This window comes from Centruroides sculpturatus, unplaced genomic scaffold, assembly GCF_000671375.1.
Source record: "Centruroides sculpturatus isolate CEXI.00-Female unplaced genomic scaffold, Cexi_2.0 scaffold717, whole genome shotgun sequence".
NCBI lineage: Eukaryota > Metazoa > Arthropoda > Arachnida > Scorpiones > Buthidae > Centruroides > Centruroides sculpturatus.
In genome coordinates, this window is record NW_019384973.1 from 25842 (window position 1) to 53808 (window position 27967).

The following is a 27967-nucleotide window of genomic DNA, read 5'->3' on the forward strand; positions in this document are numbered from 1 at the left end:
CATTAAATGTAGCAACTTCAACACAAACTGTGATTTTGATCACTCAACAGTACATATCCTCAGTTTTCTCATTACAAACCTGAATGATTAGTGTTCTCAGTTTCACCATTGTTTGCAGCTTTTTCAGAAAAGTTTCTTCTTAAGGAATCTCTAAAGAAAATAGTCACATGAGTTTAAATTGGGCCTGTTTGGGGACTAATTCTATCCACATGCAAATTGATCAGGAAATTAGTTTGAGATGACACATAAGTTGAAAGTGTCATGCAGAAAGTTCAAAACATTTAGTGTTCACAGTCTGATTCTGTCCTGCATGAACCATTGGAATTTTAACAGTAAACCTGTAGCGAGAAGCTCAGCACAAGCAGCTGAACCTTATGCATCAGGCTCACTGTTCACTGTTCCTTCAAAAAAAGAAAAAAATTGGCCAACAGTTCATGACTGCTGGGACCAAGTTTTTGCATGAAAAGTTTATATGTGGACAGAACTGGCCCCCAAATAGTCCTGATTTAAACCCATGTGACTATTTTATTTGGGGAAAGGAGAAAACCACAAACAGTAGTGGAACTGAGAGCAGTAATGACCTCATTCAGATTTTTAATGAGATAACTGAGAATATATGCTGTCAAGAGATCAACATCATCATAGTTTATGTTGAAAAAGTTACCATGGTGGTCATATTGAACATTTGAATAACAGAAGATAGACAACAATTGCATGGAAATTTTTCTTATATGCTAGTTTCTGCTATTGTAGCTTAAAGATTTTATTAATAAAACAAATGTTGGATTGTTTTGTGCACTATCTTATAATCAATATGATTGAAAAATTCATGAGAATAAAATAGGAAAGTATTTCTGACATAGCATTTTATAACATGTTTATAAAATTAAATACTTCTGGATCAAAATAGAAAAGACTTGGTATAGTTTGTAGAAAGTGTATGTTGATAATATATTATCATGACAAAATATATTATGATGGGTGAAACAATTATAGTAATACCTAACTAAAAGTTTATCCATATGTTTTCATTTTTATAAAGAGATAAATTTGATTAGTTATGTCATTTCCTACTTTTAGAATGTTATTTTTGTTGTTTTCTTTTTTTTATAAAGAATAATTCATTATAAGTAGTTGTTTTTAATTAATTTATTATTTATAAATAGTTGAGTAGTATAATGAAAACTACTGTTTATTTTTAGTTTTAAATGTACTTTTAAAATAATTGTTATTCTAGTAACAGCAAAAGTATACAGTAAAGGATCTTATTTTACATGGGATTGATATGCATGGATTCATTTTTTATGGATGATAAAAAATCACTGCTAGTGTCACTGAATCTAACTCTTAAGTCAGAAAACTGCATTTTGGTGAATACACTGATTTGCATGTATTTTTCTCAAATATGTACTTAATATGATGTAGTAAAATAACATTGGACTAAAATGTTATTCAATATAGTAAAAATTAAAGTAAAATGTTTAAATACATTTTAATGCTTTTCTGTTAATTGTATAAACTATTGCATAAGTGTCTATACAATCATCTTTGCATAATTTTGCAGTAATGCAGAATTTCAATTCAAAATTTGCATTGAAATTTGTTTTACATGGTACCTTATGACATGCAACTCTGTAAAATGAGACCATTCTGTACATATTTTATGTTCTTAAATAGTTGTACGTAAAATGTAAATTGTTTGTTTTATATCATTTGTGATGTTTTAAGATCAATTTTAATACTTAAAATTTTTTATGCTTAGTTCCGCATAGCATGGATATTATTACCTCATTATAAACCTTTATTATCTAAGGAGAGCTTTGCAATTACAACAACATCTTATGGTGGTAATAACCTTATTTAATTTTATTAATGAAATTGTAATAATTTTTAATTTAATAAAAACATTAGATTAGTCTTCTATTTGATCACTTTAATTTTCTAGTTAAAATAAATTTAGATAATAAATTATTAAATTAATATTTATATCATAATAAGACATAAATGAATAATAATTTTGATATTTTGAAATTCATTATAATATATTTTTTATTTAAAAATTGTATTTAAATATAGTAATTTTATATGGTACTTAAATTGGATATATTAGAACAGGTGAACTGCTCATGTTCACTCTTTGTTTCAAGCATTACTTTAGTGATATAAATTAATTTAGTGAAAAAATGGTACTTGATTGCTTGCTGTTCTCTCAATTGGTTGTATGTTTCTGGAATCTAGCATAAGATTGCTATTGAGACTTATACATTATATCATTTTATACATTACCATACTTATACATTATTGCATTTTACCATTATACATAATAAGGACTGAAGAGGGGCATAAGGACCAAATTGCATATCATTTGTAAAATATAGAAAATAAAAATCCACTTTTTCCATCAAGAAGAATGTTCCTGTGTGATAAGTTCTCANCATTGTTAATTCATATAACAAAAATTATTAAGTTTAGTTTAAATATTTGGATATCATTAGATAATTAATTTAAATTAAATTAAGCACTTACATATCAAATACAAAATTATAAAATAAAAGTTTTTGTAACTGTATAATTCAAATATCTACTAAAAATATTCATTCTTTTAATATTTTTTAAATTTTTGGTAGTATTTTTTTTTCTATTTCAGTGATTTTTTTACTGCATATATATTACATTACTAATGTATTATAATGTATTCTTTTTTTTATTTTTGATTGATATATTGATGAAACTACAAGATACGTTAAAATATATATGATTTAATCAAAATATTTGATCAGTTTTATATCACAAATAAACAGTAAAAATATGTCCACAGTATTTTTATTAGACATACAATAAGTTTTCTATTACAGTTTCGATTATTTGTGGTTGTAAACAACATATTATGTATTACTTATTGTACTGTCTTAAAAAAAAAAACACTTATTAGTCTGAAATCTGCTGAAACAATAATATAAATTATGTCATCATAACAGTTAATAAGAATATACGAAAACTTTTTTTTAGTTTTAATAATTACATGACTTAAAATCTTATCACAATTATTTATTGTAAGAAAATTCACAAATTTATTTAAAAATACAATAGTGTCTGCTTACAATGAACCTGTATGGACTGTTCAAACTGGTTTATTATAACTGATGTTCTTATCTGAATACCAGATAGGAAATAAAGCATAGTCTAATTTTGTAAGATTAAAGCTTAATGACTCAAGAATAAAATGTAACAAATTATTACATAGGAAGTTGCCCATTAAAACATCAATATAAATATGCATGGTTACTTAAAAAACTCTGTTATTTTTCTTTGTCAACTTTTGTTAGTTGCATTACATTCTTTAATACATAGTTCCACCATAGCAAACCTATTTAAAATATTTTGTGGAGTATTATGCATTTGTAAAAACTCTTGAATAGCAATAGTGTTTTGCAAAACTTCAGAAAATCGGATTATCAGAACATTGACACCATCTGCATGTATTGTATTATCATCTTTATCCTCACTAATTTCATTATTTTTGGAAGACACTGAAGCTATAATATAATCATCACTAGTAACACTGTCATCAACCCTGACATATTCTTCAAAATTGTATTTAGAAAAAGCATCCAGTAACTGTAGAGGGAGCACATCTTGAACACTTTTTGTTTCATCATTTGTAAATTCATTCTTCGAAAAATGTCATCATCTGAATCAAACTCTTTTTTATTAGTTTGTAGAAAGCCAGCATGTTGAAAACAATTTGATATTGTTTGCATTGATACATTTTACCATGCCATAAGGATGAAGTTTATTGCATCAAGAATATTTATAGAAAACAATTCTTTGCTATTACCTGCAGAAATTACCATTTTCAAAAGAAGAATTCACTGATAGCTTTCTCTTTAAGCTGTATATAACTCCTTGGTCTAAAGGCTCTAATTTTGAACTTGTATTTGGCAGCATGAACACCAGTTTAATTGCAATGTAAATTGCATTCATTTAATACACTTTTTATTCTATTTTATTTTTAGCGTGATTAATAACAGATTCAGACTCAGTCTGGAACCTCACATATGGCAGCATACATTGAAATCTCTCAGACATCTGTTTGCTACATTTATCTGTGTTTCACGCTTATAATATTTACCTCTATCCCATGAAAAAAATAATAAAAAGAAAATGCTTATGTTTATTCTTATCATTAATTTTTTAAAGTTATATCTTTATTTGTAACATTGCATGATTTTGCAAGTCTGGGCTTCCCACTACTGAAAGCTTTTGAATTTTAATTGTATTTGAATATGTAAAATATTGTTCTATTCCAAATTTGTAGATTATATCTGATGATCTTCATTACAAATGGATGAAAATGTTTGTGTTACTAAATATATCTATTCTTTTTGTTAGTTTTGGGTATATTTCAGTGCATTTTTATTATATACAACCAGTTGTTGAAGAGGTGAATATAGCACTATGATGGCTGAGACTCACTGTAGTCTATATTTATTATCCAAATGTTTTCATGCCATACAGAAGTATTATTTTACTATTTATTAACTTTCTTCACAGAAAGTTAAGAAACAAAATCATCCTCTGACTTCTTATATCCAAAAAATGTTATTTAATCAATTACATTCAGGTTATCATTATTGGACACCTAGTTTGGAAAACTCTGCCTTAGAATACAAGAATCAATAATAAGTTAGATAAAACTTCATTCTAAACTTTTCAAAACAGTCTAAATAAATCTCTTTGCTAAACTAGTGACATAATATTAATTTTCCTTTTATATTTAATTTATGTAAGAAAATTTTCAGATGTTTAGAAGTCTTACATATTCTACAATCTTTTCAACCATATTTTAAAAAATAATCATCATTATTCAAGACTTCTTGTCAGGAGAAATTTGATTATTAGCCAGATGTCAATCAAAATTTTAAAGTTTGGATATTATATTACAATATTAGCTAACTAAGAAATGGTAGTCTAGTATATTTTCTTACATGAAATAATTATTAAGATTTTATTAAATATAAAAAGCTATATTAATTAAAAAAGCAGACAAAAATAATGATGATGACAGTGATTTTTTTTAAATATCTGCTAAATTGAATGTTTGATTTTATTGAACTGTATTATAAAAACATTTACTTAAACCTGTAAAGGATTACCTTAGTTTTATTAATTATAAATAAACAATTAATTGAATTAACAATTAATAACAATAATTTATAAAAATTAATAATTAGTTAAATCATAGATGTTATAATTGTCATATTATAATAATAATCATATCAAATATATAATAATCATATTTTAATTATAGGATGTTTTAGATAAGACAGATAAACCTTATTATATGTTTACAAATTTGCATCCAAATACAACTTATGTTATAGCTGTGGCAGCAAGAAATAATGTAGGAGAAGGGCCATCTGATAGCAGAAACATAACAACACCAGAAAAAGAAAGAAATTCAAGTAAATACTTGTTTTTATTATATATAGATAAAAATAATATATATAAAGTATAAAATTATAATGATTTACCAATTATTCATACAGATTATATGGTAGCAACTAAATGCATTCTTTTAATTGTGAGAACTCAAGTGGTATCTGAGATTTTGAAAAATTATTGAGAAATTTTATTTAAAACATCTGTAAAATTAATATTTTTCTAATTTTGTTCTCTAAATCAAAATTGGTTTTATCTCTGATGTACTACACCAGTTACCATGTTTTTATTTTATATATGTTGCTAACTGTCGCCTTTTTCATATAAAGGCTAAAAACATTGTAAATACTTGTGCTTGATATTTTCATTTTTCTAAGCTTTTTTATATTAGTATTAAATTTGCATTTATTTTTCTGATTATTTTCAAATAAATGCATTGCCTGTGTATCTCTTTGAGATTCCAATTAAATACAGGTTAATGGAGTAAGCAATACATCTTTAACAGTGAGTAAGGTTGGAGAAATGCTAACATTTTTGACCCAGTTAATGGTCATCAGTTGGCTAAGTGTTTTAAAACATTAGCATTTCTCAAACCATACCCACTGCTAAAGGTGTATTGTTTTACTTCATTCTTCATTATATTAATTACAGTGACTAGTTCAAGTTTAAATACTGGTTATATATTACTTTTTGAAATTAATCTATGTTTTTTTCTTAATAATTTATCCTATAATAATAATTATTCTTATACAGTGTGTAGACACAAAATTGCATCAGGCTATATCTCATGCTTACTATGTAATAACTAAATTTGTTGGTTTGGGTGTCATGCACCCACAAAACCCCTTCTCAAGGGCGATATATATGCAAAGTTAAGAAAATTATATACAGTGATACCTCGACTTATGTTACCCCGACTTACGCGAACCCAGAGTTACGCAATTTTCAAATCTCATCGATTCGTCTTTTGTTTGAGCACCATGCAACTCTTGATTACTCATTCCCTCCACACTATTGTTCAACTTACGTGTTCGAACGTGTTGCGCGGAATTGACACATAGCTACAATTTATTTTGTGTTATTTATTTCTGTGTTTGTTATATCTATGGAGACTCGAGAGACTCTATGTGGTGATTTCTTGTAACAATGAACGAATCAAAAGACAAGATAAGATTAACGAGAACATTTATTAGCTTACGTACATCCGACTTGGATTTTACACACATTGAGAAATTATACCCTGACTTACGCAAATTCGACTTAAGCAGTTATTGCTCGGTCCCACCTATCACGTAAGTTCGGGGTATTACTGTATATGTATTTTCTAATAACTAATAACATATATGTACTAACTAAATATATGTAATAACTAAATTTATTTATGTACAGTATCTATATTCCTTATATTTATATGTTTTTACTTTTGATATCTGAATTTTTTTGAATGAAAATCTAAAATATTATTTGGTAATATAAAATTTGACATAATTTTTTTTTCTGTTCAAAAATTATTGTAATGTATCTTGTATTATTTAATTTTATTTACATTTCCTGTATTAATTATTCTCTTTAATTACTTATTTGATCATTTAAATGAAAAAACAAAATGCATATATAACTTACTGGAAAGTTACAAAATTTTAAAAATATCAAAATTACAGTGGAACCTCGGTATACGACCTTAATTCGTTCCTGGTGTTTGGACTTATACCGAATAGGACGTATAACAAATCAACCTTTTCCATAAGAAGTAATGTAAAAATGATTAATCCGTTCTCATGTAAAAAAAATGGCTGGCTTTAAACACCTCGCTTTCCTGGCTAGTTCCTGCTTGATTTTTCATGAGATCAGCATGTATCCTTTTAACTTTCTCGCAAATAATTTCTTTCGATACGCTGTCGCCGGCACACTGTTTTTCAGTTATACAAAGCAAAAGCAATTTCTCGACATGATCTAATGTCGAGAATCTTTGTTTAGAAATTGATTTAACCCCTTTCGCAACGTTAGCAAACTTAATAATGTCTTTATTTTTCACGATTGTCGATATCGTCGTTCTCGGAATACGGAATACAACAGTTAAATCTCGAAAACGCGTGCCACCTTCATATTTCTCAACAATCTCTTTTTTCAGTTCCGTTGTGATTCTAGTCATTTTTTTTATTTTTCTGTTGCCCTTTTGCAATTCATGATTAATAAAAAAAATAAAATTTTACTTACAAATTAAAATCTGAAGAAATTTAACAAAGTTATAAATTGTAGCACCGTGAACGTCTAGTCTGGTGTAGTACACCGATATTGCTACAGTACTTGTTCATAGATGGCGCGTATAATTGAATTAAGTCGTATACCGAACAAAAGTCGTATACCGAACAAATTTTGTTTCGTCCAAACAGGACGTATTCCGAATTGGACGTATTCTAAAGCAGACGTATACCGAGGTTCCACTGTACTTAATTTATTGTAATGGTAATTACTCTTAAAAATAACTTATTGGATAACTATTTTTAAATATATAAAAAATTTGTGAAAAAAATAGAGATTGTAAAATATCGAATTTTTTAAAATAAAAATATAATGATTAAAATAAATAAAATATTATTTTATTTTTTACCAATTAAAGGAATATATAACTAGAGAGAAATAGTGTTTAATATGATTATTTAAATATTTCAAAAAATTTAACTGCAAACAATGAACTTTTGAATATTATGGAATACTGTAATGTAAGACAGTATTGTACATTTGCATTCAATTTATCAATGCATTGCAACCTATCAACTATCAAACTAATAACACTGTTTTGCCAAAAAAATTTATTTCTGCTCCTATCAAACATTTTTACTGATTTTTTTTTTATAATTTTAATGGTGCTGAATCTAAATCTGGCAAAATAATTGACCACCTGCCACTTTTGAGAGAGATCAGATTTTTGAAGGAAAACATTTTTTTCAAAATATTATATTTACTTGCTCCACATATTCTTAATTGGCTAATCAGATACAAATAAATTTATGTTAATTATTTCTTTCTCATAATTCTATACATTTAAAAACAAAGTCTTAATGACATATTTTCTTTTGTTTTAAATTCTTTTTCATGTTTCTCACTGTAGAGTCCAGCAGTAATTCACTAACATGTTTTCATTCTACTTTCTGCTATGCCATTTTTCTATTTGAGAAAGAATCTGATGTAACTTTTCTCTGTGTTTAGAAGAAACAGCTCCTAGGTTGGCAGGGAAAAAATCTAAGTGGGAATGCAGGAAATGCATCTTGAGTGACATATTGCAATCCAGTGTTTGGATACCATTACCAAGACATTACCAACTTCTCCACAATATTCTCAGTTGTTAGCTCGTACATTCTTGTTCACATTTTTGAATGCATTCCATACTGTCTTTTCTGCTGGATTAAGTTTTTCCTTGAAACTAAGCTGCTACAAAAGTTGTCTTACCTGGAGACCAACAAAAATTCTCCCCTTTACTTTCACATTGCTTAGATGAGAAAACTTTTGCTTTAAGTAAACAAAGCCTTTTCCTTTTCTATCCGTACCTTTCACAAATTTCTTCATCAAATTGAACTTGATATGAAGAGGAGGTAAGAGGATTTAGTTTTCTCCACCAAAGCAGGAAAAGCAATATTCTTCTGACCTTGTACATTTGCTGCATGATTGAGCCTCTTTTTTGTCAGGTAGTGACTGGTTTTTGCTTGACTGTCCCATTCACATAAAACAGCACAATTTAGTATATCCTTCTTGAGACTTATTAGGATTGCAACAATTTTGAGGTTAGCAAACACATTTTACTTATGCTCATTGTATTTTATCTTGTCCGGCATTACCGTCATGTTGTTGTAAGTTTCTTTTATGTGAACAGCATGAGCAATTGGAACAGACGAATGTTTGTTGTCATTGTATAGCAAAACTTCTTTAAGGTTGAACTTTGATGAGTCAGTAAAGAGTCCCCATTTCACAGGATCCTGTGGCAGTCAAAGCTTTTCTAACAAATGTAGTGTATCGTTGCATAAAAGATTGTCTTCCATTGAAAAAATTTAAGATTTCCTGACTCTCTTTTTCTGGCAAATTTCTGGCTCTTTTAGACAGAAAATTTGTCTAAAAGAGGCATTTTTCTGCAAAAATGTGGTATTTAAAAAAACTGTGGGTGATAGAAGATTTTTGACTTTAGACTCATATTTAGCACACTAAAATTCATTAAAATATCACATTTTCTTTCATGGGAGGATTTTAATGCAGAACAATGTAATAAATTTATCAATGATGTCGTTCTAACAATAGGAAATTTTTAAATGTTAATTTTTTTTTTTCAATTTCATGTATTTTAGTAAAACAAAAATTAAATATTTTGTAGGAATATTATAAGAAATAAAATTTGTGACTGATGTCAAAACTAAGAAAATTTTAGAGTTTATAAATATTACAATTTACTAATAGTTGTTTTTTAGTATTAAATTTGACAATATATATTTCTGATTACATGGTACTGTACATATTTATGGAATATGGTGGTAAATGACTTTTTCATATGAAACTTAGTAATTTTTTGTCTTAAAACTTATATATCTAATTTAACATATAATTATGTGATATAGAATTTTAATGATGATTTTAATTATTTAGAATCTCAGATGGTAGATCCATACCTCTTATTTCCTACTCAACACTGTATAGCAAAACACAGTTTATCTATTTCTGATGTTGAAGAAGTAATTTTTTGTCCAGCGAATAAATCAGCTTTTATTACTGGTAATTAAACTTTTATTATTTTAGTCAATTATATGTTTTCTAATAAATTAAAAACCATTAAAATGCTTAAAATTTTAACTACGTAACTGTAAATATTAAATAAAATTCATTTGTCTAAATTATTAAACTTTATAATTAATTATAAATTAAAGGATCTAAACATTTTAGTTAAATTTTATTGATGTTTTGTACAAGTTTAGTAATTTTTAAAAATAATTTTACAATTTTTGATTGGTTGAAGATTTATAATAATAATAATAAAAGCTATTAATACATACATATGTTGTCTCTGTACTTACTTGTACTTACTTATTTTTTTGGAGTTATACACTGGACATGCATAGATCTTGAGTAACTCCAAAAAAAAAACAAGAACAATACTTACTAAGCATAAACAATATCACCTGAAATGATCCATAGAAAAACTAACTCTTTCTTGTAAAAAGGTGTATGTGGCCTTACTAATATAGTCAAGCTGCACTACAAACAAATTCTGACACTGTGGGAGTTCTTCCACAAAATGTAAGAAACATTAAGATTACATAAAGCTATAACTCTGCAGGTAGTAACCACACAGCTTTAAACTTACACTCTGAGCACTGGGACATAGCTCAACACATAAATAACTTAGACACTATTAAGCAGTCATGGGACCAAAAAGTACTTCATGGCAGGCATGTCTACAACCTAGCTTAGGATTATGTTGACAAAACTGGATCAAACTACAGGCTGATTAGGGGCTGAGTGTTTGGAGATACTGACAGATTTATGGTTGCTATTCAAAATCAGATTATAAACACTAAAAACTACAGAAAACACACACTTAATAGCTTATACCTTGACTTTAATCTGGCATAGCACTTGGCACCAGTATTAGCTTAGGCATGATATTCACAAAATAATAATAATTTTACACTAGTTTCTAATATATCATCACTCACAAATGACTTGTGCAGAAAATATCATATTCTACCAGAAACAATACAACATATAACCTCTGATTGCAAGCTCTTAAAACAGACTATTTACATAGGAATAATTAAATAGGAAATATAATACATCAAGATCAAGAGCTTGCACAGAAACACAGGTACCATACTACAAATATATTTCATAGACAGTATTAGAAAATGACACACACACAAAATATACTTTGACAGAGCCATAATCACAGATAAAACAATTCATCACAATAGACCTGACATCACTTTCAATGCAAATGCAGTAACATCACTTATATAATAGACATCTCTGTTTCAAACACTCATAACATTAAAAGTGCTTACATTGAAAAAAATCAACAAATATAGTCTACTCGCTCAAGAAGTAAGACAGATGTGGAGGATGGATAAAGTATTTATTGTACCTGTTGTCCTCTCTTCCACTAGTGTTATACCACCTACACTACACAAAAGTCTAGAAACATTAAACCTTAATAAAAACATATACATGGCACTACAGAAAGTTGCAATATTGAATACATGTCACATTGTCAGGAAATTTCTAGATGTTGACATACACATCAATAACACATCTTAATGTTACACTTGTTTGGGTAGCTTATGCCTTGACTTTAATCTGGCATAGCACTTGGCACCAGTATTATCTTGGGCATGATATTCACAAAATAATAATAATAATATTTTTACACTAGTATTTAATATATTCCTGCTTTTGTGATGTAAATTTCCTATCATGACTGCATAAAATGTCATGTTTAACTTTCAAATATTTTGTTGATACTTCCAATACTATGTAGTATTGTTTAGTTAAAAATTTTTTTCGAACTTAATTAGTTTGACACTGAGTTTGTAATAAATAGGATGATTCACTTAATAATTATATTCTAGGAACTAGTTAAGTCGTAAAATGGAGATATACTAAACATTGATATAATATGTATAAAATTTCAATTACAATCAATAAATTTTATTTTATTAGTTTTCAGAATAATATATACATTTTGGAATATATACATTTGATTCAATTCATTTATCATAAATAAAATGTCATCTTAGTGATGATCATCACTATGATGATATTCCAACAAAATCATAATCAGTATAGCTGTAAATTAATTGCTTATATAGTTTAGTGAAACTATTATTTTTTAGCTGTATTTTATATAATATTACAATGCATGTCATTCAGGATGTAAAAATTATTAAAAGTTTTACCAAAATTAAATAAACATTAACACAGAATCAGTAAGTTAACAAATAGCACAAATGACTGTTATAAAAGAAATTTTAATGCCAAACAATTTCCAGATTATATTGTGTTATTGATATAATCTAGCAATCATTTGGTGTTAATATTAAAGATCAATTTAATGATGTTTATACTTATAAAAGAAATTTGTTTCTACTTTTATAAACAAGAAAATAATGATTCTATATTGTAATTAATCAATCAAGGGCAATTCAAATCTTTTTCAAAATCAAATCTTTTATTTGAGACATTTCATATTCCAAAAATTTTTTAAATGAAAGATTTAACTTCTTGAAAAAGGTTTGAGTTTACTCTTGATAAGTTGATTATTTCTAATTATAACTAATTTTTTTGGTTGATCAAATTTGTAGATAGATTCAAAGGTAAGTAATTTGTAATAAAAATATTTATTCCATAAGATAAATGTATTGTTTTTTGATTGTTACACAAGAAAAACTAATTACTCTTTATGAGTCAGTATTGTTAATATTAAGCCAAAACTAAACAAACAAGATAACAATGTTACTTTCAATTTTATATGAAGCTACTATTTTACAATTGTAGTTTGAGGATATTTATACTCTGTATTTTGATTCCTGTAATAGATATCATTTCCATTTTATTCTTTCTTTCTTTTATAGTATGCAACAATTTCTTATTGTTAATATAAAGTGAGGTTTTGTTGAGATTTTTTGCAGTTATAACATTTTTACAATACATCTTAATTTTGCATTGAAAACATGAAAGCATTGGAAAATATGATTTTATATTAATTAATTTTTATAGATTTCATGTGTGATCAGTGTTGTGTGAAAAAATTGGGTACATTTTATGGACACACTGAATAAGACTGTTATTTCAATTAAGCTAGAAATTCAATTTATTTTTGATTATTAGATCTTTTTTGTATTTTTACTTATTTACAATGTGATGCTTATCCATAATACTTGATATATGAGAATTTGATAGAATGAGACACTTTAATTTATTCCTCTTCTCAATTTATGAGAAAAAATGTTTGTTACAACAAGCACCAGCTGATATTTAACAGAGAAAAATATTCTAATCATGAGTGTGATGATACTGAAATTCCCACATGCTCCAATTAGATGGCTCATAGGTTCCAGCATCCATTTTTCTTGTTTCATTCACACTTTATATTTGTTCATTAGGGATAGCACCATTTCTTGTAATGGGGTTATGCACTTTAGTAAACTACTCTCTACATTACAAACTCTTTATTGGTGATTACATTTTTATTTTACTCTGTTTTACTTATTTTCTGTTTATTCTCATAACTGTCATTCTTACTGTTAAATTAAAACTATTAAATAACTTATATACTCATGTCATTTATATCATATTCACTTCTCTCATTTTGTATTAGTATTTTATATCAGGGAATATAAAACATTTAGTCAATACTTTCATTTTATTCATTTTATTTTATTTAGAGTTATTGGTTAATAGGTAAATAGGTGTTCTGAAGCACTTTAATGTTATTTATGGAACATTGTTAGTGTGACTGGTTATGATGTAATGAACTTTAAATTTTGACCATAAGAAATAATGGATAAACTTGTCTCCACGAGATTTTGATTTATGACAGATTTTTTGGAATTGAGATATGATTGTAAGTTGGGATTATACTGTATAGTGTATGAATGTGGAGATTTACAAATGAATCAATATTTAAAATTTTGTTTTATTACTGAAAAAAATTTTTTTTTGATTTTAAAACTATTTCTTAAATGAAAATTATATTTTTAGGCATGGCATTTCATATGAGAGAAGAAAAAATATATGTTTCTGACTCTACAGGTTCTATTTATTGCATCTCTATGTATGAAAAATTTCAATTAAATCCACCAATTATTGAAGCAAGATCTTCAGTTTCAACTTTATTAACTCTTGATTGGTTAAACAATCATTTATATATGGTTGTAGAAAATAAGGTAAAGAGTATTTAAATAATTCAATTCTGTATAGGAAATAAAATTATAAATTGGTATAAATTATAATATTAAACAAGAGATTGAGAACTACTTTAATTTTTAAGACTAAATTTTGAGATATATCAGGATGAATGTTAAACTTCCTAAAATATGAGGGTAGTTTTTTTTTAATCTCTGATGGTCCATAAAACAAAGACAAGTGTAAATAACAAAATTAATTTATTACCAAAGGTTAGGTACAAACATGGTTACTTTTCAACATAATCATCATGAAGATTGAGGCATTTGTCATATCTATGGATATCTTTGCAATCCTTTCTTCATAGAATGTTGTTGCCAGTGACTTGAGATGGGCCTTAATGTTGTTTTGAAGATTGTCATTAGTCTTGAATCTCTGCCTTCCTAGTTCATGAAAGAGGTGGAAGTTGCTTGGTGCTAAATTGGGGCTATACGCTGGGTGGAAGTCTTTACACTTTTAATATGTGAAGACTTCCATCTGTTTCCTGAACTGAAAACATGGCTAGGAAGACAGAGGTTAAAGACTAATGATGATCTTCAAAACAACATTAAGGTCCATTTCAAGTCACTGGCAGCAACATTCTATGAAGAGGGGATTGCAAAGCTCATCCACAGATATGACAAATGCCTCAATCTTCACGATGATTATGTCAAAAAGTAACCATGTTTGTATTTAACTTTTGGTAATAAATTCATTTTGTTATTTACACTTGTCTTTGTTTTATGGACCATTGGAGGTTGAAAAAAGACAGCCTATATATAATAGATTGGAGAAATACATATAGAATTAAATATTTACTTTTTAATATTGAGCAGAAATTTTATATTATTGAATTAATGTAATGTATTTTTGATCTTAATGATTAAATTATTTTTAAATATGTAAATATTTTATGCTTCTTTCTTAAGTTCTTTTAATATTATTACAAAATTTGATAAACAAAATTTTTGCAGAGATTGTAATATTTATTGTAACAGATGCTAAATTGCAATGATTAACCTCTTCAAAAAATTTTTTTTGTTGGAAGTTTTTTATTTTTTTAGAATTATATTCAAAGTTTTAAAATCATGCCATAATTTTTAAGGGATAGGCACATTTCTTAAATTTCTAAATTCTGTTTGGTGAAAATCAAAAAGAGATTGATTTTTACAATTTTTTAAAATGTTTGAATTTTTCATAATGACAAAAATCATTAAGAAATCAGATTTGTCGTCTAAAATTTATTTATATGTTTTTTTTCAATATTAAAATACAGTTTATTAAATATGATTATATAGATTAAAATACAAACACTATTGTTTAATTGTTTAATAGCAAATCACAACAAGAATAGATAGATAGAAGAGAGATGTCTAACTCAGATTTCATTCCTTTTTTTTTTGTAAAAGTAATCTCTATTATTAATTTGGATAGAGAAAGTTGTAGGAACTATTATAATCTGGTTAGAAACAAATCAAATATCTAAAGTATGCTTATTTGGAATGATTATAAATATATTAAGTAATATTTAAGGAATTAAAAACTTGATTATATTAAATAATTATAAATATAATATTTTCATTACAGTTAAATGAAAATGAATGAATGAAATGAAAATGATTTCATATTTCTGTAAAGAATAAAATTGAATAGAATTTTTGTTAAAATTTTTCAAACTTTTGCAAAAAATTTGCTGGAGTTAAGAACAAAAGTTGTGACCTTTGTATTCAGGTTGTTATATTAGATTTACAAACAAAACATTCAAAAAGAAGAATTTTAATGATAACATTGTTCTATAATGATTTTAACTTTCTTAATTAAAATATATTTTAAAATCTAAACCTTTTGTTTCACTTTAAATGAAAAATGAAATAATTATATTCAATTCAGCAACTATTTTTCATTGAATTATGCATTTCTAAAATATATATACAGTTGACCCCCCCTATGATACTGTTAATTATTCCATTTTATATGAATTCCATGTTGTACGAGTCACTTAGATTTTATAAATACGTGAGCCGTTCACAGCACAACACACATATTTGTAAAATCTAAGTGACTCGTACAACATGGAATTCATATAAAACAGAATAATCAACAGTGTTATGGGGGGTCAACTGTAAATATTTTTGTTTATAAACTTATATAATTTATCAAAGAAAGATAAATGAATGGATTAATGTAAAAGGCTGGCAACTTTGTCACTGGACTTACAGGGAATTCTTTGTTTGTTTTCATCTCTAATAATTGATCACATTACCTTTGGCTACAGATTTATGTAAAATTACTAATATGAATAATTATTTATGAAATGGGAGTTATTTAACTATTTTAAAAGTATTGCCCTTCCTCATCTCTTTAGCAAAAATGTTTTGGTCTAATTTTGATGATAATTATGATTAATAACAGAAAAAAATATTTATCTGAAAGAATTTCATACAAAAAGAAACTTCTTTATATTTTTACTCTGGATCTAGAGTTGGGGATTGGAGAAATATCAATTTCTTAAAACTATTTCATTAATACATATATATTGAAAAAGAACTCAATTGGTTTATTTTATCAAAACTTATAAAAAAAATGATCGAAAACCATTAATGTTCAGAGTGGAGGTGATTTTCAAAAAAATATTTGAAACAAATACATTTATTTTTTGATAAACTAAGAATTTGTACAAATAATTTGGAAGCTTTTTTAGATATGGCCTCACCCCCTTAATATCTCCTGAACCAATGGTCCATATTTGTGAGATATGAAAGAGTTTTTGCTTGCTTACTAAGGCAAATACCCCCCAAAAAAGGAAACACGTGCAGTAAGTGTTAAAAACACAATTTATTTTGCATGATATAATCATGTGCAGGATCAGTAATGGATGCCAACTCTAGGACGGATACTCTAGCAGTAACCCAAAACACAGTCGTCGCGACGACTGTGTTTTGTAATTATCCAGCCGACGCGTTGGCTGGAAAATTACAGAATATTGTGACAAAAAGAACTCAAAATTACTTATTACCCAAAAATCTCCTTATAACTAATCCTTAAAACTAATTTACACTAAAGGAAAGTGAAAAACAGATGATAGGGGCAAAAAGTTTTTATTTTATTTTATTTAGTTTTTAATTTCTTATTAGTCAAATAGTTTATATATTATAAGTAAAATATGCTTTGAGAATGATAATTAATTAATAAGCTTTAGATGTGATCGGTGTTGAATAAAACTTTTAATATAAATAGAAAATTCAGAAAAATTTATTGAACTAGTGCCTTGCAGTTCACTATCAGTTTTTTGAATTTTTAACAGAAATGGTTGCCATCTATATATCATTGTAAAACGTCATCAATTTTATGATATTAATGACTTATTGGTAATGATTCAAAATATTTTCTTCAAACAATTTTACAACTTATTTAATGAAAAAACTACCATATACACATAAGTAAAGCCATATTGTTCAAGAATAAACTGCATTTATTATACTTGTTAGGACATTTAATTTATGCCTTGATGTTTTGAAAGTAGTTCTGATGTTCAATGTGCCATTTTTAATTAATAGCAAGAGTTACCAATGCAGATTTTTTTTTAATACTAATATTTGTATTCCTGACATAAATTTTTGATGTAAGCATCTCCTTAAAAATTGTGCATGCATGCATGGATAATCTGCACACAATCAAGAGTATGCTGTACTGATTACAATTAAACATATAAAAATGTGTGTAAAAATATGTATATGTTTACTTTCTCAGTTATAGAGGATTAATGAAATTATTAAAATTTTATAAAAATTTTATAGAAGTATTCTAAAAAAAATAATGTAATCTGTTTAAAAGCTGTAAATTTATATTTTTTGAAGAGATAAATAAATTTTATAAAATTATTTTATAAATAATAAGATTTAGTTATTTATTTTAAATGACTATTTTTCTTTGTCTTGCAGATAAACAGATGTGAATTAAATGGAAGTAACTGCAGGACAGTAATTGAAAATCTATATAAACAGCCTAGTGATTTACATGTAGATCCCTTTCATGGGTTTGTATTCTTTTAAATAACTTCATGAATCTGGAAAACTATATTTTGTAGAAATAAATATTAATATTATCCTTTAAAACTATCAGGAAGTTTTACACCAAAACTTCCAGCTAGATTTTAAAGAAGTTTTTGAATATATTAAAATATATTAAAAAATGTTTTATTAAATTTACTATTTCTAAAATAAATTTAATAAAACATAGATTTTAATATATTGTGCATTTTTATATTTGGTTTTATACTTCTATCTTAAGAGTTTGCTTATGATAAGAAGTTTTAAAATTAAGTTCTCATATTGCATCTGTCTTGACAGCAATTTTTAAATTTCATTACTGTAGTATAGTTTAGCTTTTAGTATGTATAAACATCAACTAATTTTTCCATTTGATATAAATTATAAAAAAAAAGAAGCTAATTAGTTATCTGTATCTTCATCTTCCATAAGTATCTTTTGGTATTAAATATAAAAAAACAAGTAAAATGGCAAAGGTATTTTGGGACAAGACTATGTCTTGGAGAGCGTGAGCAATGCATGTGCAAATCTCACACTCATGCTTGTTTGTAGAAACAGTCTTGGCATTTCATATTTTCTTTTGACCTGGTTCTCGGTTCCCTGACTACCTACAAGTCTGGTTTATTTTATGTTTACATGATTTAGGCGCCAAATACTCTGTACTAAATTGCAACTCCTGACATGTACTCCTTCATACCTCTAAGGTGTGCAGTAGTTGACAGCAGCAAGATTTTAGAGACAAGACATAGTCTCATCAATTAATTATCTGATTGAAAATTTTAGAATTATTTACAAAGCTTTTCTAAATGTTATAAAATTGATATTAATGACTTTGTATAATTTTTTTAGCAATCATTTTGTTTTTAACAAATGTAACTTTTAAAGGCCATCAAAATCAAAATTTGTCACATATAGTTCTTAGCTATTTTTGAGATCAAGATGAATTTTTTTTGTCTCCAAAATAGCAGAGAACTAAATATTTATGTAAATTGAAGAAATAAAGTTTGGTTGAAATTAAAATTTGTTTACTGATATTTTTGTTGTATGAAATGTAAAACTGTATTCCCAAATTATTAATGAAATATTTGATTTTGATATATATAGTAACTTTCTCTTGCTAGTTGTTGTAGTAAAACTGAAGAAGGATATATTTATTACTAATTGTTCTCTTTGGATGTTATATAATAGTGACAGAAGACAACAATTCTTTCTGTCCAAATCAAACTGCAAGTGAAAAACAATGAGATTAGACTATTATATACTCCAATTGAAAATATTTTCAACTATGGACAGAATGTAGAATTTATTTTTATATAATTGTTAATTCCTTATATTTTCCTATTATTTTATATAATATATTTACCTTTTATATATAATTTCTTCTTTTAATTTAATTTTATATCATAGAATGTAATTTCATAACATTTTAAAAATCATTGATAAATATGTTAGAATTTTGGGGGCAAATTAAATATAGACTTTAGTGCAAAATGTGCACTAATAAGAATTATTCAGTTACAATTTCTTGATTAATTTGAGGGGCTGAGTGGAAAAACAGCATATCCCACATAAGGAAGTTTTTGAGAAAAAGAAGAATTTGTGTTTCAATTCACCAGCATTTTAATGTACAGTGCTTTATTAATGTGGATGTACAGGGTGGGAAAGAAAGTCATTTAACATCCCTGCTACAGAATATAGAATGTACCCAAAGTTAATTTGCTCATGTCAGGAATACATTAGACTGAGGGGGAAACACATATGTGTTACATGCATAGCTGCCATCTTCATGGCAGCCAAATTGAATGTGACTCTGAAACTGGGAAAGGGTTTATGTGACACATCATTTAGGGTCAGAATTTCACAAGGAATTAATTGCTGATTTTATTGATCTACCTGGAATGTTTACAGAGTTATGCATGTTACATGATGTGCTTAATGTACATTCTTTGATTACATGAATGTTAAGTGACTTTCTTTTCCACTCTGTACTGTGCAACCTGTAGGGTATGTAACTGAAACAAAAACTTCTTAGAAGATGAATTGATGATGCACAAATCCAAATTTGTTAGTAACTCATTTTTTTCCAGTTTTGTGAGATATGTCATTTTTCACTCAGACCCTCAGTTAGTATACTCATAAACAATAGTTTGATAATTAAAGAAATAAAATAAAATTTTGAAAACATTTAGGTTAAAAATTACTAATCAAAAGATAAAAATCTTTTGATTATTAAACTGTTGTTTATATTATGAAAAATTATATGTATTTTTTATACATCAATTTTCTTTATTGTGTTTGAATTTATTATTTGCTTCAGTAATCTTTGTGAAATATAATAAAAATATTATTGCAGTTATTTTAAGTTTCAATTGTATGCATTAATAATTTTAAATTTGAAATTATAGTTAATAAACCAAAACTATTTAAAAATATGAAATGTATATAAAAATCAGTCAAAAATAATATCACAAAATGATCAGAAAAGATAAGAAACTATTACAATGGATATTTCATTCTAAAATNAAATATGAAATGTATATAAAAATCAGTCAAAAATAATATCACAAAATGATCAGAAAAGATAAGAAACTATTACAATGGATATTTCATTCTAAAATTTTATCAGTCAATTAAGTTAACCTGTTCTGCATTTATTGAAAAAAATTACATATAAATTAATTTCAGACTGCAGATAAACAGATGTGAATTAAATGGAAGTAACTGCAGGACAGTAATTGAAAATCTATATAAACAGCCTAGTGATTTACATGTAGATCCCTTTCATGGGTTTGTATTCTTTTAAATAACTTCATGAATCTGGAAAACTATATTTTGTAGAAATAAATATTAATATTATCCTTTAAAACTATCAGGAAGTTTTACACCAAAACTTCCAGCTAGATTTTAAAGAAGTTTTTGAATATATTAAAATATATTAAAAAATGTTTTATTAAATTTACTATTTCTAAAATAAATTTAATAAAACATAGATTTTAATATATTGTGCATTTTTATATTTGGTTTTATACTTCTATCTTAAGAGTTTGCTTATGATAAGAAGTTTTAAAATTAAGTTCTCATATTGCATCTGTCTTGACAGCAATTTTTAAATTTCATTACTGTAGTATAGTTTAGCTTTTAGTATGTATAAACATCAACTAATTTTTCCATTTGATATAAATTATAAAAAAAAAGAAGCTAATTAGTTATCTGTATCTTCATCTTCCATAAGTATCTTTTGGTATTAAATATAAAAAAACAAGTAAAATGGCAAAGGTATTTTGGGACAAGACTATGTCTTGGAGAGCGTGAGCAATGCATGTGCAAATCTCACACTCATGCTTGTTTGTAGAAACAGTCTTGGCATTTCATATTTTCTTTTGACCTGGTTCTCGGTTCCCTGACTACCTACAAGTCTGGTTTATTTTATGTTTACATGATTTAGGCGCCAAATACTCTGTACTAAATTGCAACTCCTGACATGTACTCCTTCATACCTCTAAGGTGTGCAGTAGTTGACAGCAGCACGATTTTAGAGACAAGACATAGTCTCATCAATTAATTATCTGATTGAAAATTTTAGAATTATTTACAAAGCTTTTCTAAATGTTATAAAATTGATATTAATGACTTTGTATAATTTTTTTAGCAATCATTTTGTTTTTAACAAATGTAACTTTTAAAGGCCATCAAAATCAAAATTTGTCACATATAGTTCTTAGCTATTTTTGAGATCAAGATGAATTTTTTTTGTCTCCAAAATAGCAGAGAACTAAATATTTATGTAAATTGAAGAAATAAAGTTTGGTTGAAATTAAAATTTGTTTACTGATATTTTTGTTGTATGAAATGTAAAACTGTATTCCCAAATTATTAATGAAATATTTGATTTTGATATATATAGTAACTTTCTCTTGCTAGTTGTTGTAGTAAAACTGAAGAAGGATATATTTATTACTAATTGTTCTCTTTGGATGTTATATAATAGTGACAGAAGACAACAATTCTTTCTGTCCAAATCAAACTGCAAGTGAAAAACAATGAGATTAGACTATTATATACTCCAATTGAAAATATTTTCAACTATGGACAGAATGTAGAATTTATTTTTATATAATTGTTAATTCCTTATATTTTCCTATTATTTTATATAATATATTTACCTTTTATATATAATTTCTTCTTTTAATTTAATTTTATATCATAGAATGTAATTTCATAACATTTTAAAAATCATTGATAAATATGTTAGAATTTTGGGGGCAAATTAAATATAGACTTTAGTGCAAAATGTGCACTAATAAGAATTATTCAGTTACAATTTCTTGATTAATTTGAGGGGCTGAGTGGAAAAACAGCATATCCCACATAAGGAAGTTTTTGAGAAAAAGAAGAATTTGTGTTTCAATTCACCAGCATTTTAATGTACAGTGCTTTATTAATGTGGATGTACAGGGTGGGAAAGAAAGTCATTTAACATCCCTGCTACAGAATATAGAATGTACCCAAAGTTAATTTGCTCATGTCAGGAATACATTAGACTGAGGGGGAAACACATATGTGTTACATGCATAGCTGCCATCTTCATGGCAGCCAAATTGAATGTGACTCTGAAACTGGGAAAGGGTTTATGTGACACATCATTTAGGGTCAGAATTTCACAAGGAATTAATTGCTGATTTTATTGATCTACCTGGAATGTTTACAGAGTTATGCATGTTACATGATGTGCTTAATGTACATTCTTTGATTACATGAATGTTAAGTGACTTTCTTTTCCACTCTGTACTGTGCAACCTGTAGGGTATGTAACTGAAACAAAAACTTCTTAGAAGATGAATTGATGATGCACAAATCCAAATTTGTTAGTAACTCATTTTTTTCCAGTTTTGTGAGATATGTCATTTTTCACTCAGACCCTCAGTTAGTATACTCATAAACAATAGTTTGATAATTAAAGAAATAAAATAAAATTTTGAAAACATTTAGGTTAAAAATTACTAATCAAAAGATAAAAATCTTTTGATTATTAAACTGTTGTTTATATTATGAAAAATTATATGTATTTTTTATACATCAATTTTCTTTATTGTGTTTGAATTTATTATTTGCTTCAGTAATCTTTGTGAAATATAATAAAAATATTATTGCAGTTATTTTAAGTTTCAATTGTATGCATTAATAATTTTAAATTTGAAATTATAGTTAATAAACCAAAACTATTTAAAAATATGAAATGTATATAAAAATCAGTCAAAAATAATATCACAAAATGATCAGAAAAGATAAGAAACTATTACAATGGATATTTCATTCTAAAATNATATAGAGTAGATTTACATGATATATCTCTTAAGCCTGCATTTGAAAATGACATTCAGTTAATCATAAAGGATTATAATTTAGAGACATTTACAATTGATTATATGAATTTTAGAATTTTAATTCCAAATGCTACATTAAATACAATTATAGCTACTTCTCTTGATGGTACTGATAGCATTGATATTCGATATAATTCACACAGTCCACATTTTTCCAATGTAAAAAGTTTAACTTATCATAACAATTTGTTTTATTGGACAACTGGCACAAGCATATATGGAGAAGAATATCATTCTAAAGTAGATAAATATTATCGCAATAAATTTCTTATTAAAGCTAATTATATTTCAAATGTAAAAGTGCTTCATATTGACTCTCAACCATATCCAGGTACTGTGTCATATTTAGAAAATTTAAAATATTATATATTAGCAATTGTTAATTATATTATTTTTCTTACGTTTAGTTCCCTTGAATGAAGTAGAAAATGTTCAAGCACTTTTTCAAGATGAAACAGCCAAAATATTTTGGTCAAAACCAAAACTGTTAAATGATGTTGGTAAGTTTAACATATGTTACTATGCATCCAAAACATTTTATTTTAATAAATAATTGCTATTTTTTTATATTTCTCTACTATATAGGAAAGGGTGCCTGGCAGAAATGGTTCTATGAAATTCATCTTTTTGATCATGTCAAAAATCTCACAATATTTGGAAATAGGACTGCAAATAATATTTACAAAATTTTTACTTTGAGACCAAACACAACCTATTCAATAAAAATAAGAGCATGCAGTCTTGGTGGAAAAGGAGAATGGTCATCTGAATTTGTAGGAAAGACATTAATGCAAAGTACAAAGACAATTACTTTCTGAAATTAAATTTTGAGATTAATAAGAAAATTGACCATTACTTATGATTCCTTATATATACAGTATGTGTATACAAGAACAGATTCTGTACATACACAAAGTAGTCAGTTCATGAAATCTGGCTTAACATTTTAAAAAATTTTAAATTTTATTTTCAAATCCTTCAAACTTTAAAATAAAGAATGCTAATTTAAAACCTAAACTTTTAATTGAGAAACCCTAGTTGAAAAATTTAACTTAGAATATTTTTCTCCAATCAAACAATATTTTAAATGGATTTTATTGAAAAAAGAAAACATTTCAAATTCACTTTTTGATGTTGTTTCTATTTTATAACTTAGAGTTCAAACTAGAATGCTTTATTTTGAAGTTTGAAGAATTCTGAAAATGAAAATGTTTAAAAATGTCGAATATATGTAGATTCTGTTCTTGAACTTTGATGTGTTATTTTTGTAATTATTTATTTTTATTATTTAATATATTTTATTTTCTTTTTACATTTATATTAATAAAATTCTTAAAAGTGAAGTATGTCACTTTTAAGAATTTCTCAGAATCAGTTGTTCTCAAGCTGTTATAGCTTGCAGTGCATATTACCAATGAAAAAATTTTCTGGCATACTTTTTATAAAAAATTTAAAATATGTTAAATATATTTTAAATTATAAATAGCTGTGTACTATGATAACTGCTACTCTATAGGCCTAACCTAGCTCTTAGTTTATCATGGATATAATAAATCTTTGTACAGATCAGTTTTTCTCATTATTAAAAATATACTTTCATAATATTCATTGCATATTTAGCCCTTTGTTGCAATATATCAATGTGCCTGGATGCACTGTTTGAGGACCACTGGTTTCTAGGATGAAAAACAATACCAAAGTTTATTATGTTTGGACAATGTAAATTATTTCCATATTTATAAACTGAACCATATTTATGAAAAATGAAAAAAATAAATATATTTCAAAATTGATTTCTGTTAAAATTTAATTCTGTGAACATTTATTTATTGATATTTAATATTCATATGTGTAATATCAATTTATAACTATTATTAAATAATAAAGTTTAATTCTGCATTTGGCAGTAATTATAAAGCCATTAATATATCATTTCAAAAATTTAATACACTGGAACAATAACAAAAAAAAATTAGAAAATCAGTTCTTTTGCAATCATGCTAATTATTTTATTTAAAGAAAACTTTTTCCAAATGTCATGAAAAATTTTCAAAGCTATAAATCAACAACACAAGTAACTCTTCTGTTTACATAAACTGTCAAATGTTGAAATATGTATGTATTTTAAACATATTTTTCATTTCTGTGTTTTTATTTGTTTCAAATGAAATATGGGGATGTTACTGTAGTGTATGTAAAAATAAATATTTTTAGTAAATTATTTTAATTGATAATTTAATAATTTTAGTATATTTTTAATTATTAAATTAATAATTAGTATACATCTTTATCTCAACACCAGAGAATACTAATAAAAACTCTTCCTAACCTGTTACTGGTGCATTCTCCTTCTTCTATAAAATTGTAACCAACAAAAATAGCTCTTTACTAACGTTTTCGAACCCCAATGACAGTTCTTGTTCAAAAGAACCATCGTTGAGATTCAAAAATACTTGAAGAAGAACCGTTGTTGGGGTTCGAAAATGTTAGTAAAGAGCTATTTTTGTTTGTTACAATTTTATAGAAGGAGAACACACCGGTAACAGGTTAAGAAGAATTTTTTTTTGTTAATAATTAGTATAGGTTGAATATCCCTAATCTGAAATGCTTAGTACCAAGAATGTTTTAGATTTTGAATTTTTCTGGATTTTGGAATACATGATATGATGAAGTTGAAGTGAATTATCACTATCAGGTTCTTTGACACTTTTAGCATTATATAAACAACCCAAAAGAAAATAAGTTGTCATACCTTGCACTTACAATGCTTGACCATTTACTGAATCATGACACTGTATTTTGTGACAGTTGCATACACTTTTATGTCATCTTTCATGACNCAATCATGCTAATTATTTTATTTAAAGAAAACTTTTTCCAAATGTCATGAAAAATTTTCAAAGCTATAAATCAACAACACAAGTAACTCTTCTGTTTACATAAACTGTCAAATGTTGAAATATGTATGTATTTTAAACATATTTTTCATTTCTGTGTTTTTATTTGTTTCAAATGAAATATGGGGATGTTACTGTAGTGTATGTAAAAATAAATATTTTTAGTAAATTATTTTAATTGATAATTTAATAATTTTAGTATATTTTTAATTATTAAATTAATAATTAGTATACATCTTTATCTCAACACCAGAGAATACTAATAAAAACTCTTCCTAACCTGTTACTGGTGCATTCTCCTTCTTCTATAAAATTGTAACCAACAAAAATAGCTCTTTACTAACGTTTTCGAACCCCAATGACAGTTCTTGTTCAAAAGAACCATCGTTGAGATTCAAAAATACTTGAAGAAGAACCGTTGTTGGGGTTCGAAAATGTTAGTAAAGAGCTATTTTTGTTCGTTACAATTTTATAGAAGGAGAACACACCGGTAACAGGTTAAGAAGAATTTTTTTTTGTTAATAATTAGTATAGGTTGAATATCCCTAATCTGAAATGCTTAGTACCAAGAATGTTTTAGATTTTGAATTTTTCTGGATTTTGGAATACATGATATGATGAAGTTGAAGTGAATTATCACTATCAGGTTCTTTGACACTTTTAGCATTATATAAACAACCCAAAAGAAAATAAGTTGTCATACCTTGCACTTACAATGCTTGACCATTTACTGAATCATGACACTGTATTTTGTGACAGTTGCATACACTTTTATGTCATCTTTCATGACACAAACAGTGAGTCATAACTCTAAGTAAAATGCTACTTGCTGCAAATTTAAGTTATGGATTTTGGAATACTTCAGATTTCAGAACTTTGGATTGGGGTACTCAACCTGTAATGGAGTAAAATAATTTTATAGTGGTCAAATAAAATTCAAATTGTTTAGAAACATTTAAAATATTGTTGCAGATAATTCACCAGGTTATCCATATATTATTTGGAGTTCAAGAGAAGGAATTATAAAATCTGATATTATAGGAGAAAATGTAGAACCATTAATTTATAATATAAAATTAGATGAAATTGGCGTAACAGGTTAGTACAATTAAAATTGTAATTATGCTATAACTTACATGTTCAAATATTAAATAATTAATGATTTATAATAATTTAAAAATATATATATATTACACTCACTTAATTACTGCGACAATGATATAGCGTGAAATGGAAGCGCTTATTACGCCATTATTGCAAGAGGTAGCACATA

General features: G+C 26.2%; 1 protein-coding gene across 1 annotated transcript in view; it reads left to right on the forward strand.

The window, feature by feature from the left end:
• Nucleotides 1-27967, forward strand: part of LOC111632638 (proto-oncogene tyrosine-protein kinase ROS-like) — a 113357-nt gene that overhangs the window by 12377 nt on the left and 73013 nt on the right. The window contains exons 6-15 of the mRNA XM_023377132.1: nucleotides 1763-1847; nucleotides 4410-4444; nucleotides 5312-5465; nucleotides 10075-10200; nucleotides 14182-14366; nucleotides 18306-18412; nucleotides 23743-24128; nucleotides 24205-24297; nucleotides 24383-24592; nucleotides 27667-27792. Of these exons, the coding sequence (XP_023232900.1) occupies nucleotides 1763-1847; nucleotides 4410-4444; nucleotides 5312-5465; nucleotides 10075-10200; nucleotides 14182-14366; nucleotides 18306-18412; nucleotides 23743-24128; nucleotides 24205-24297; nucleotides 24383-24592; nucleotides 27667-27792 (1507 nt within the window). The remainder of the gene's footprint in view (nucleotides 1-1762; nucleotides 1848-4409; nucleotides 4445-5311; nucleotides 5466-10074; nucleotides 10201-14181; nucleotides 14367-18305; nucleotides 18413-23742; nucleotides 24129-24204; nucleotides 24298-24382; nucleotides 24593-27666; nucleotides 27793-27967) is intronic.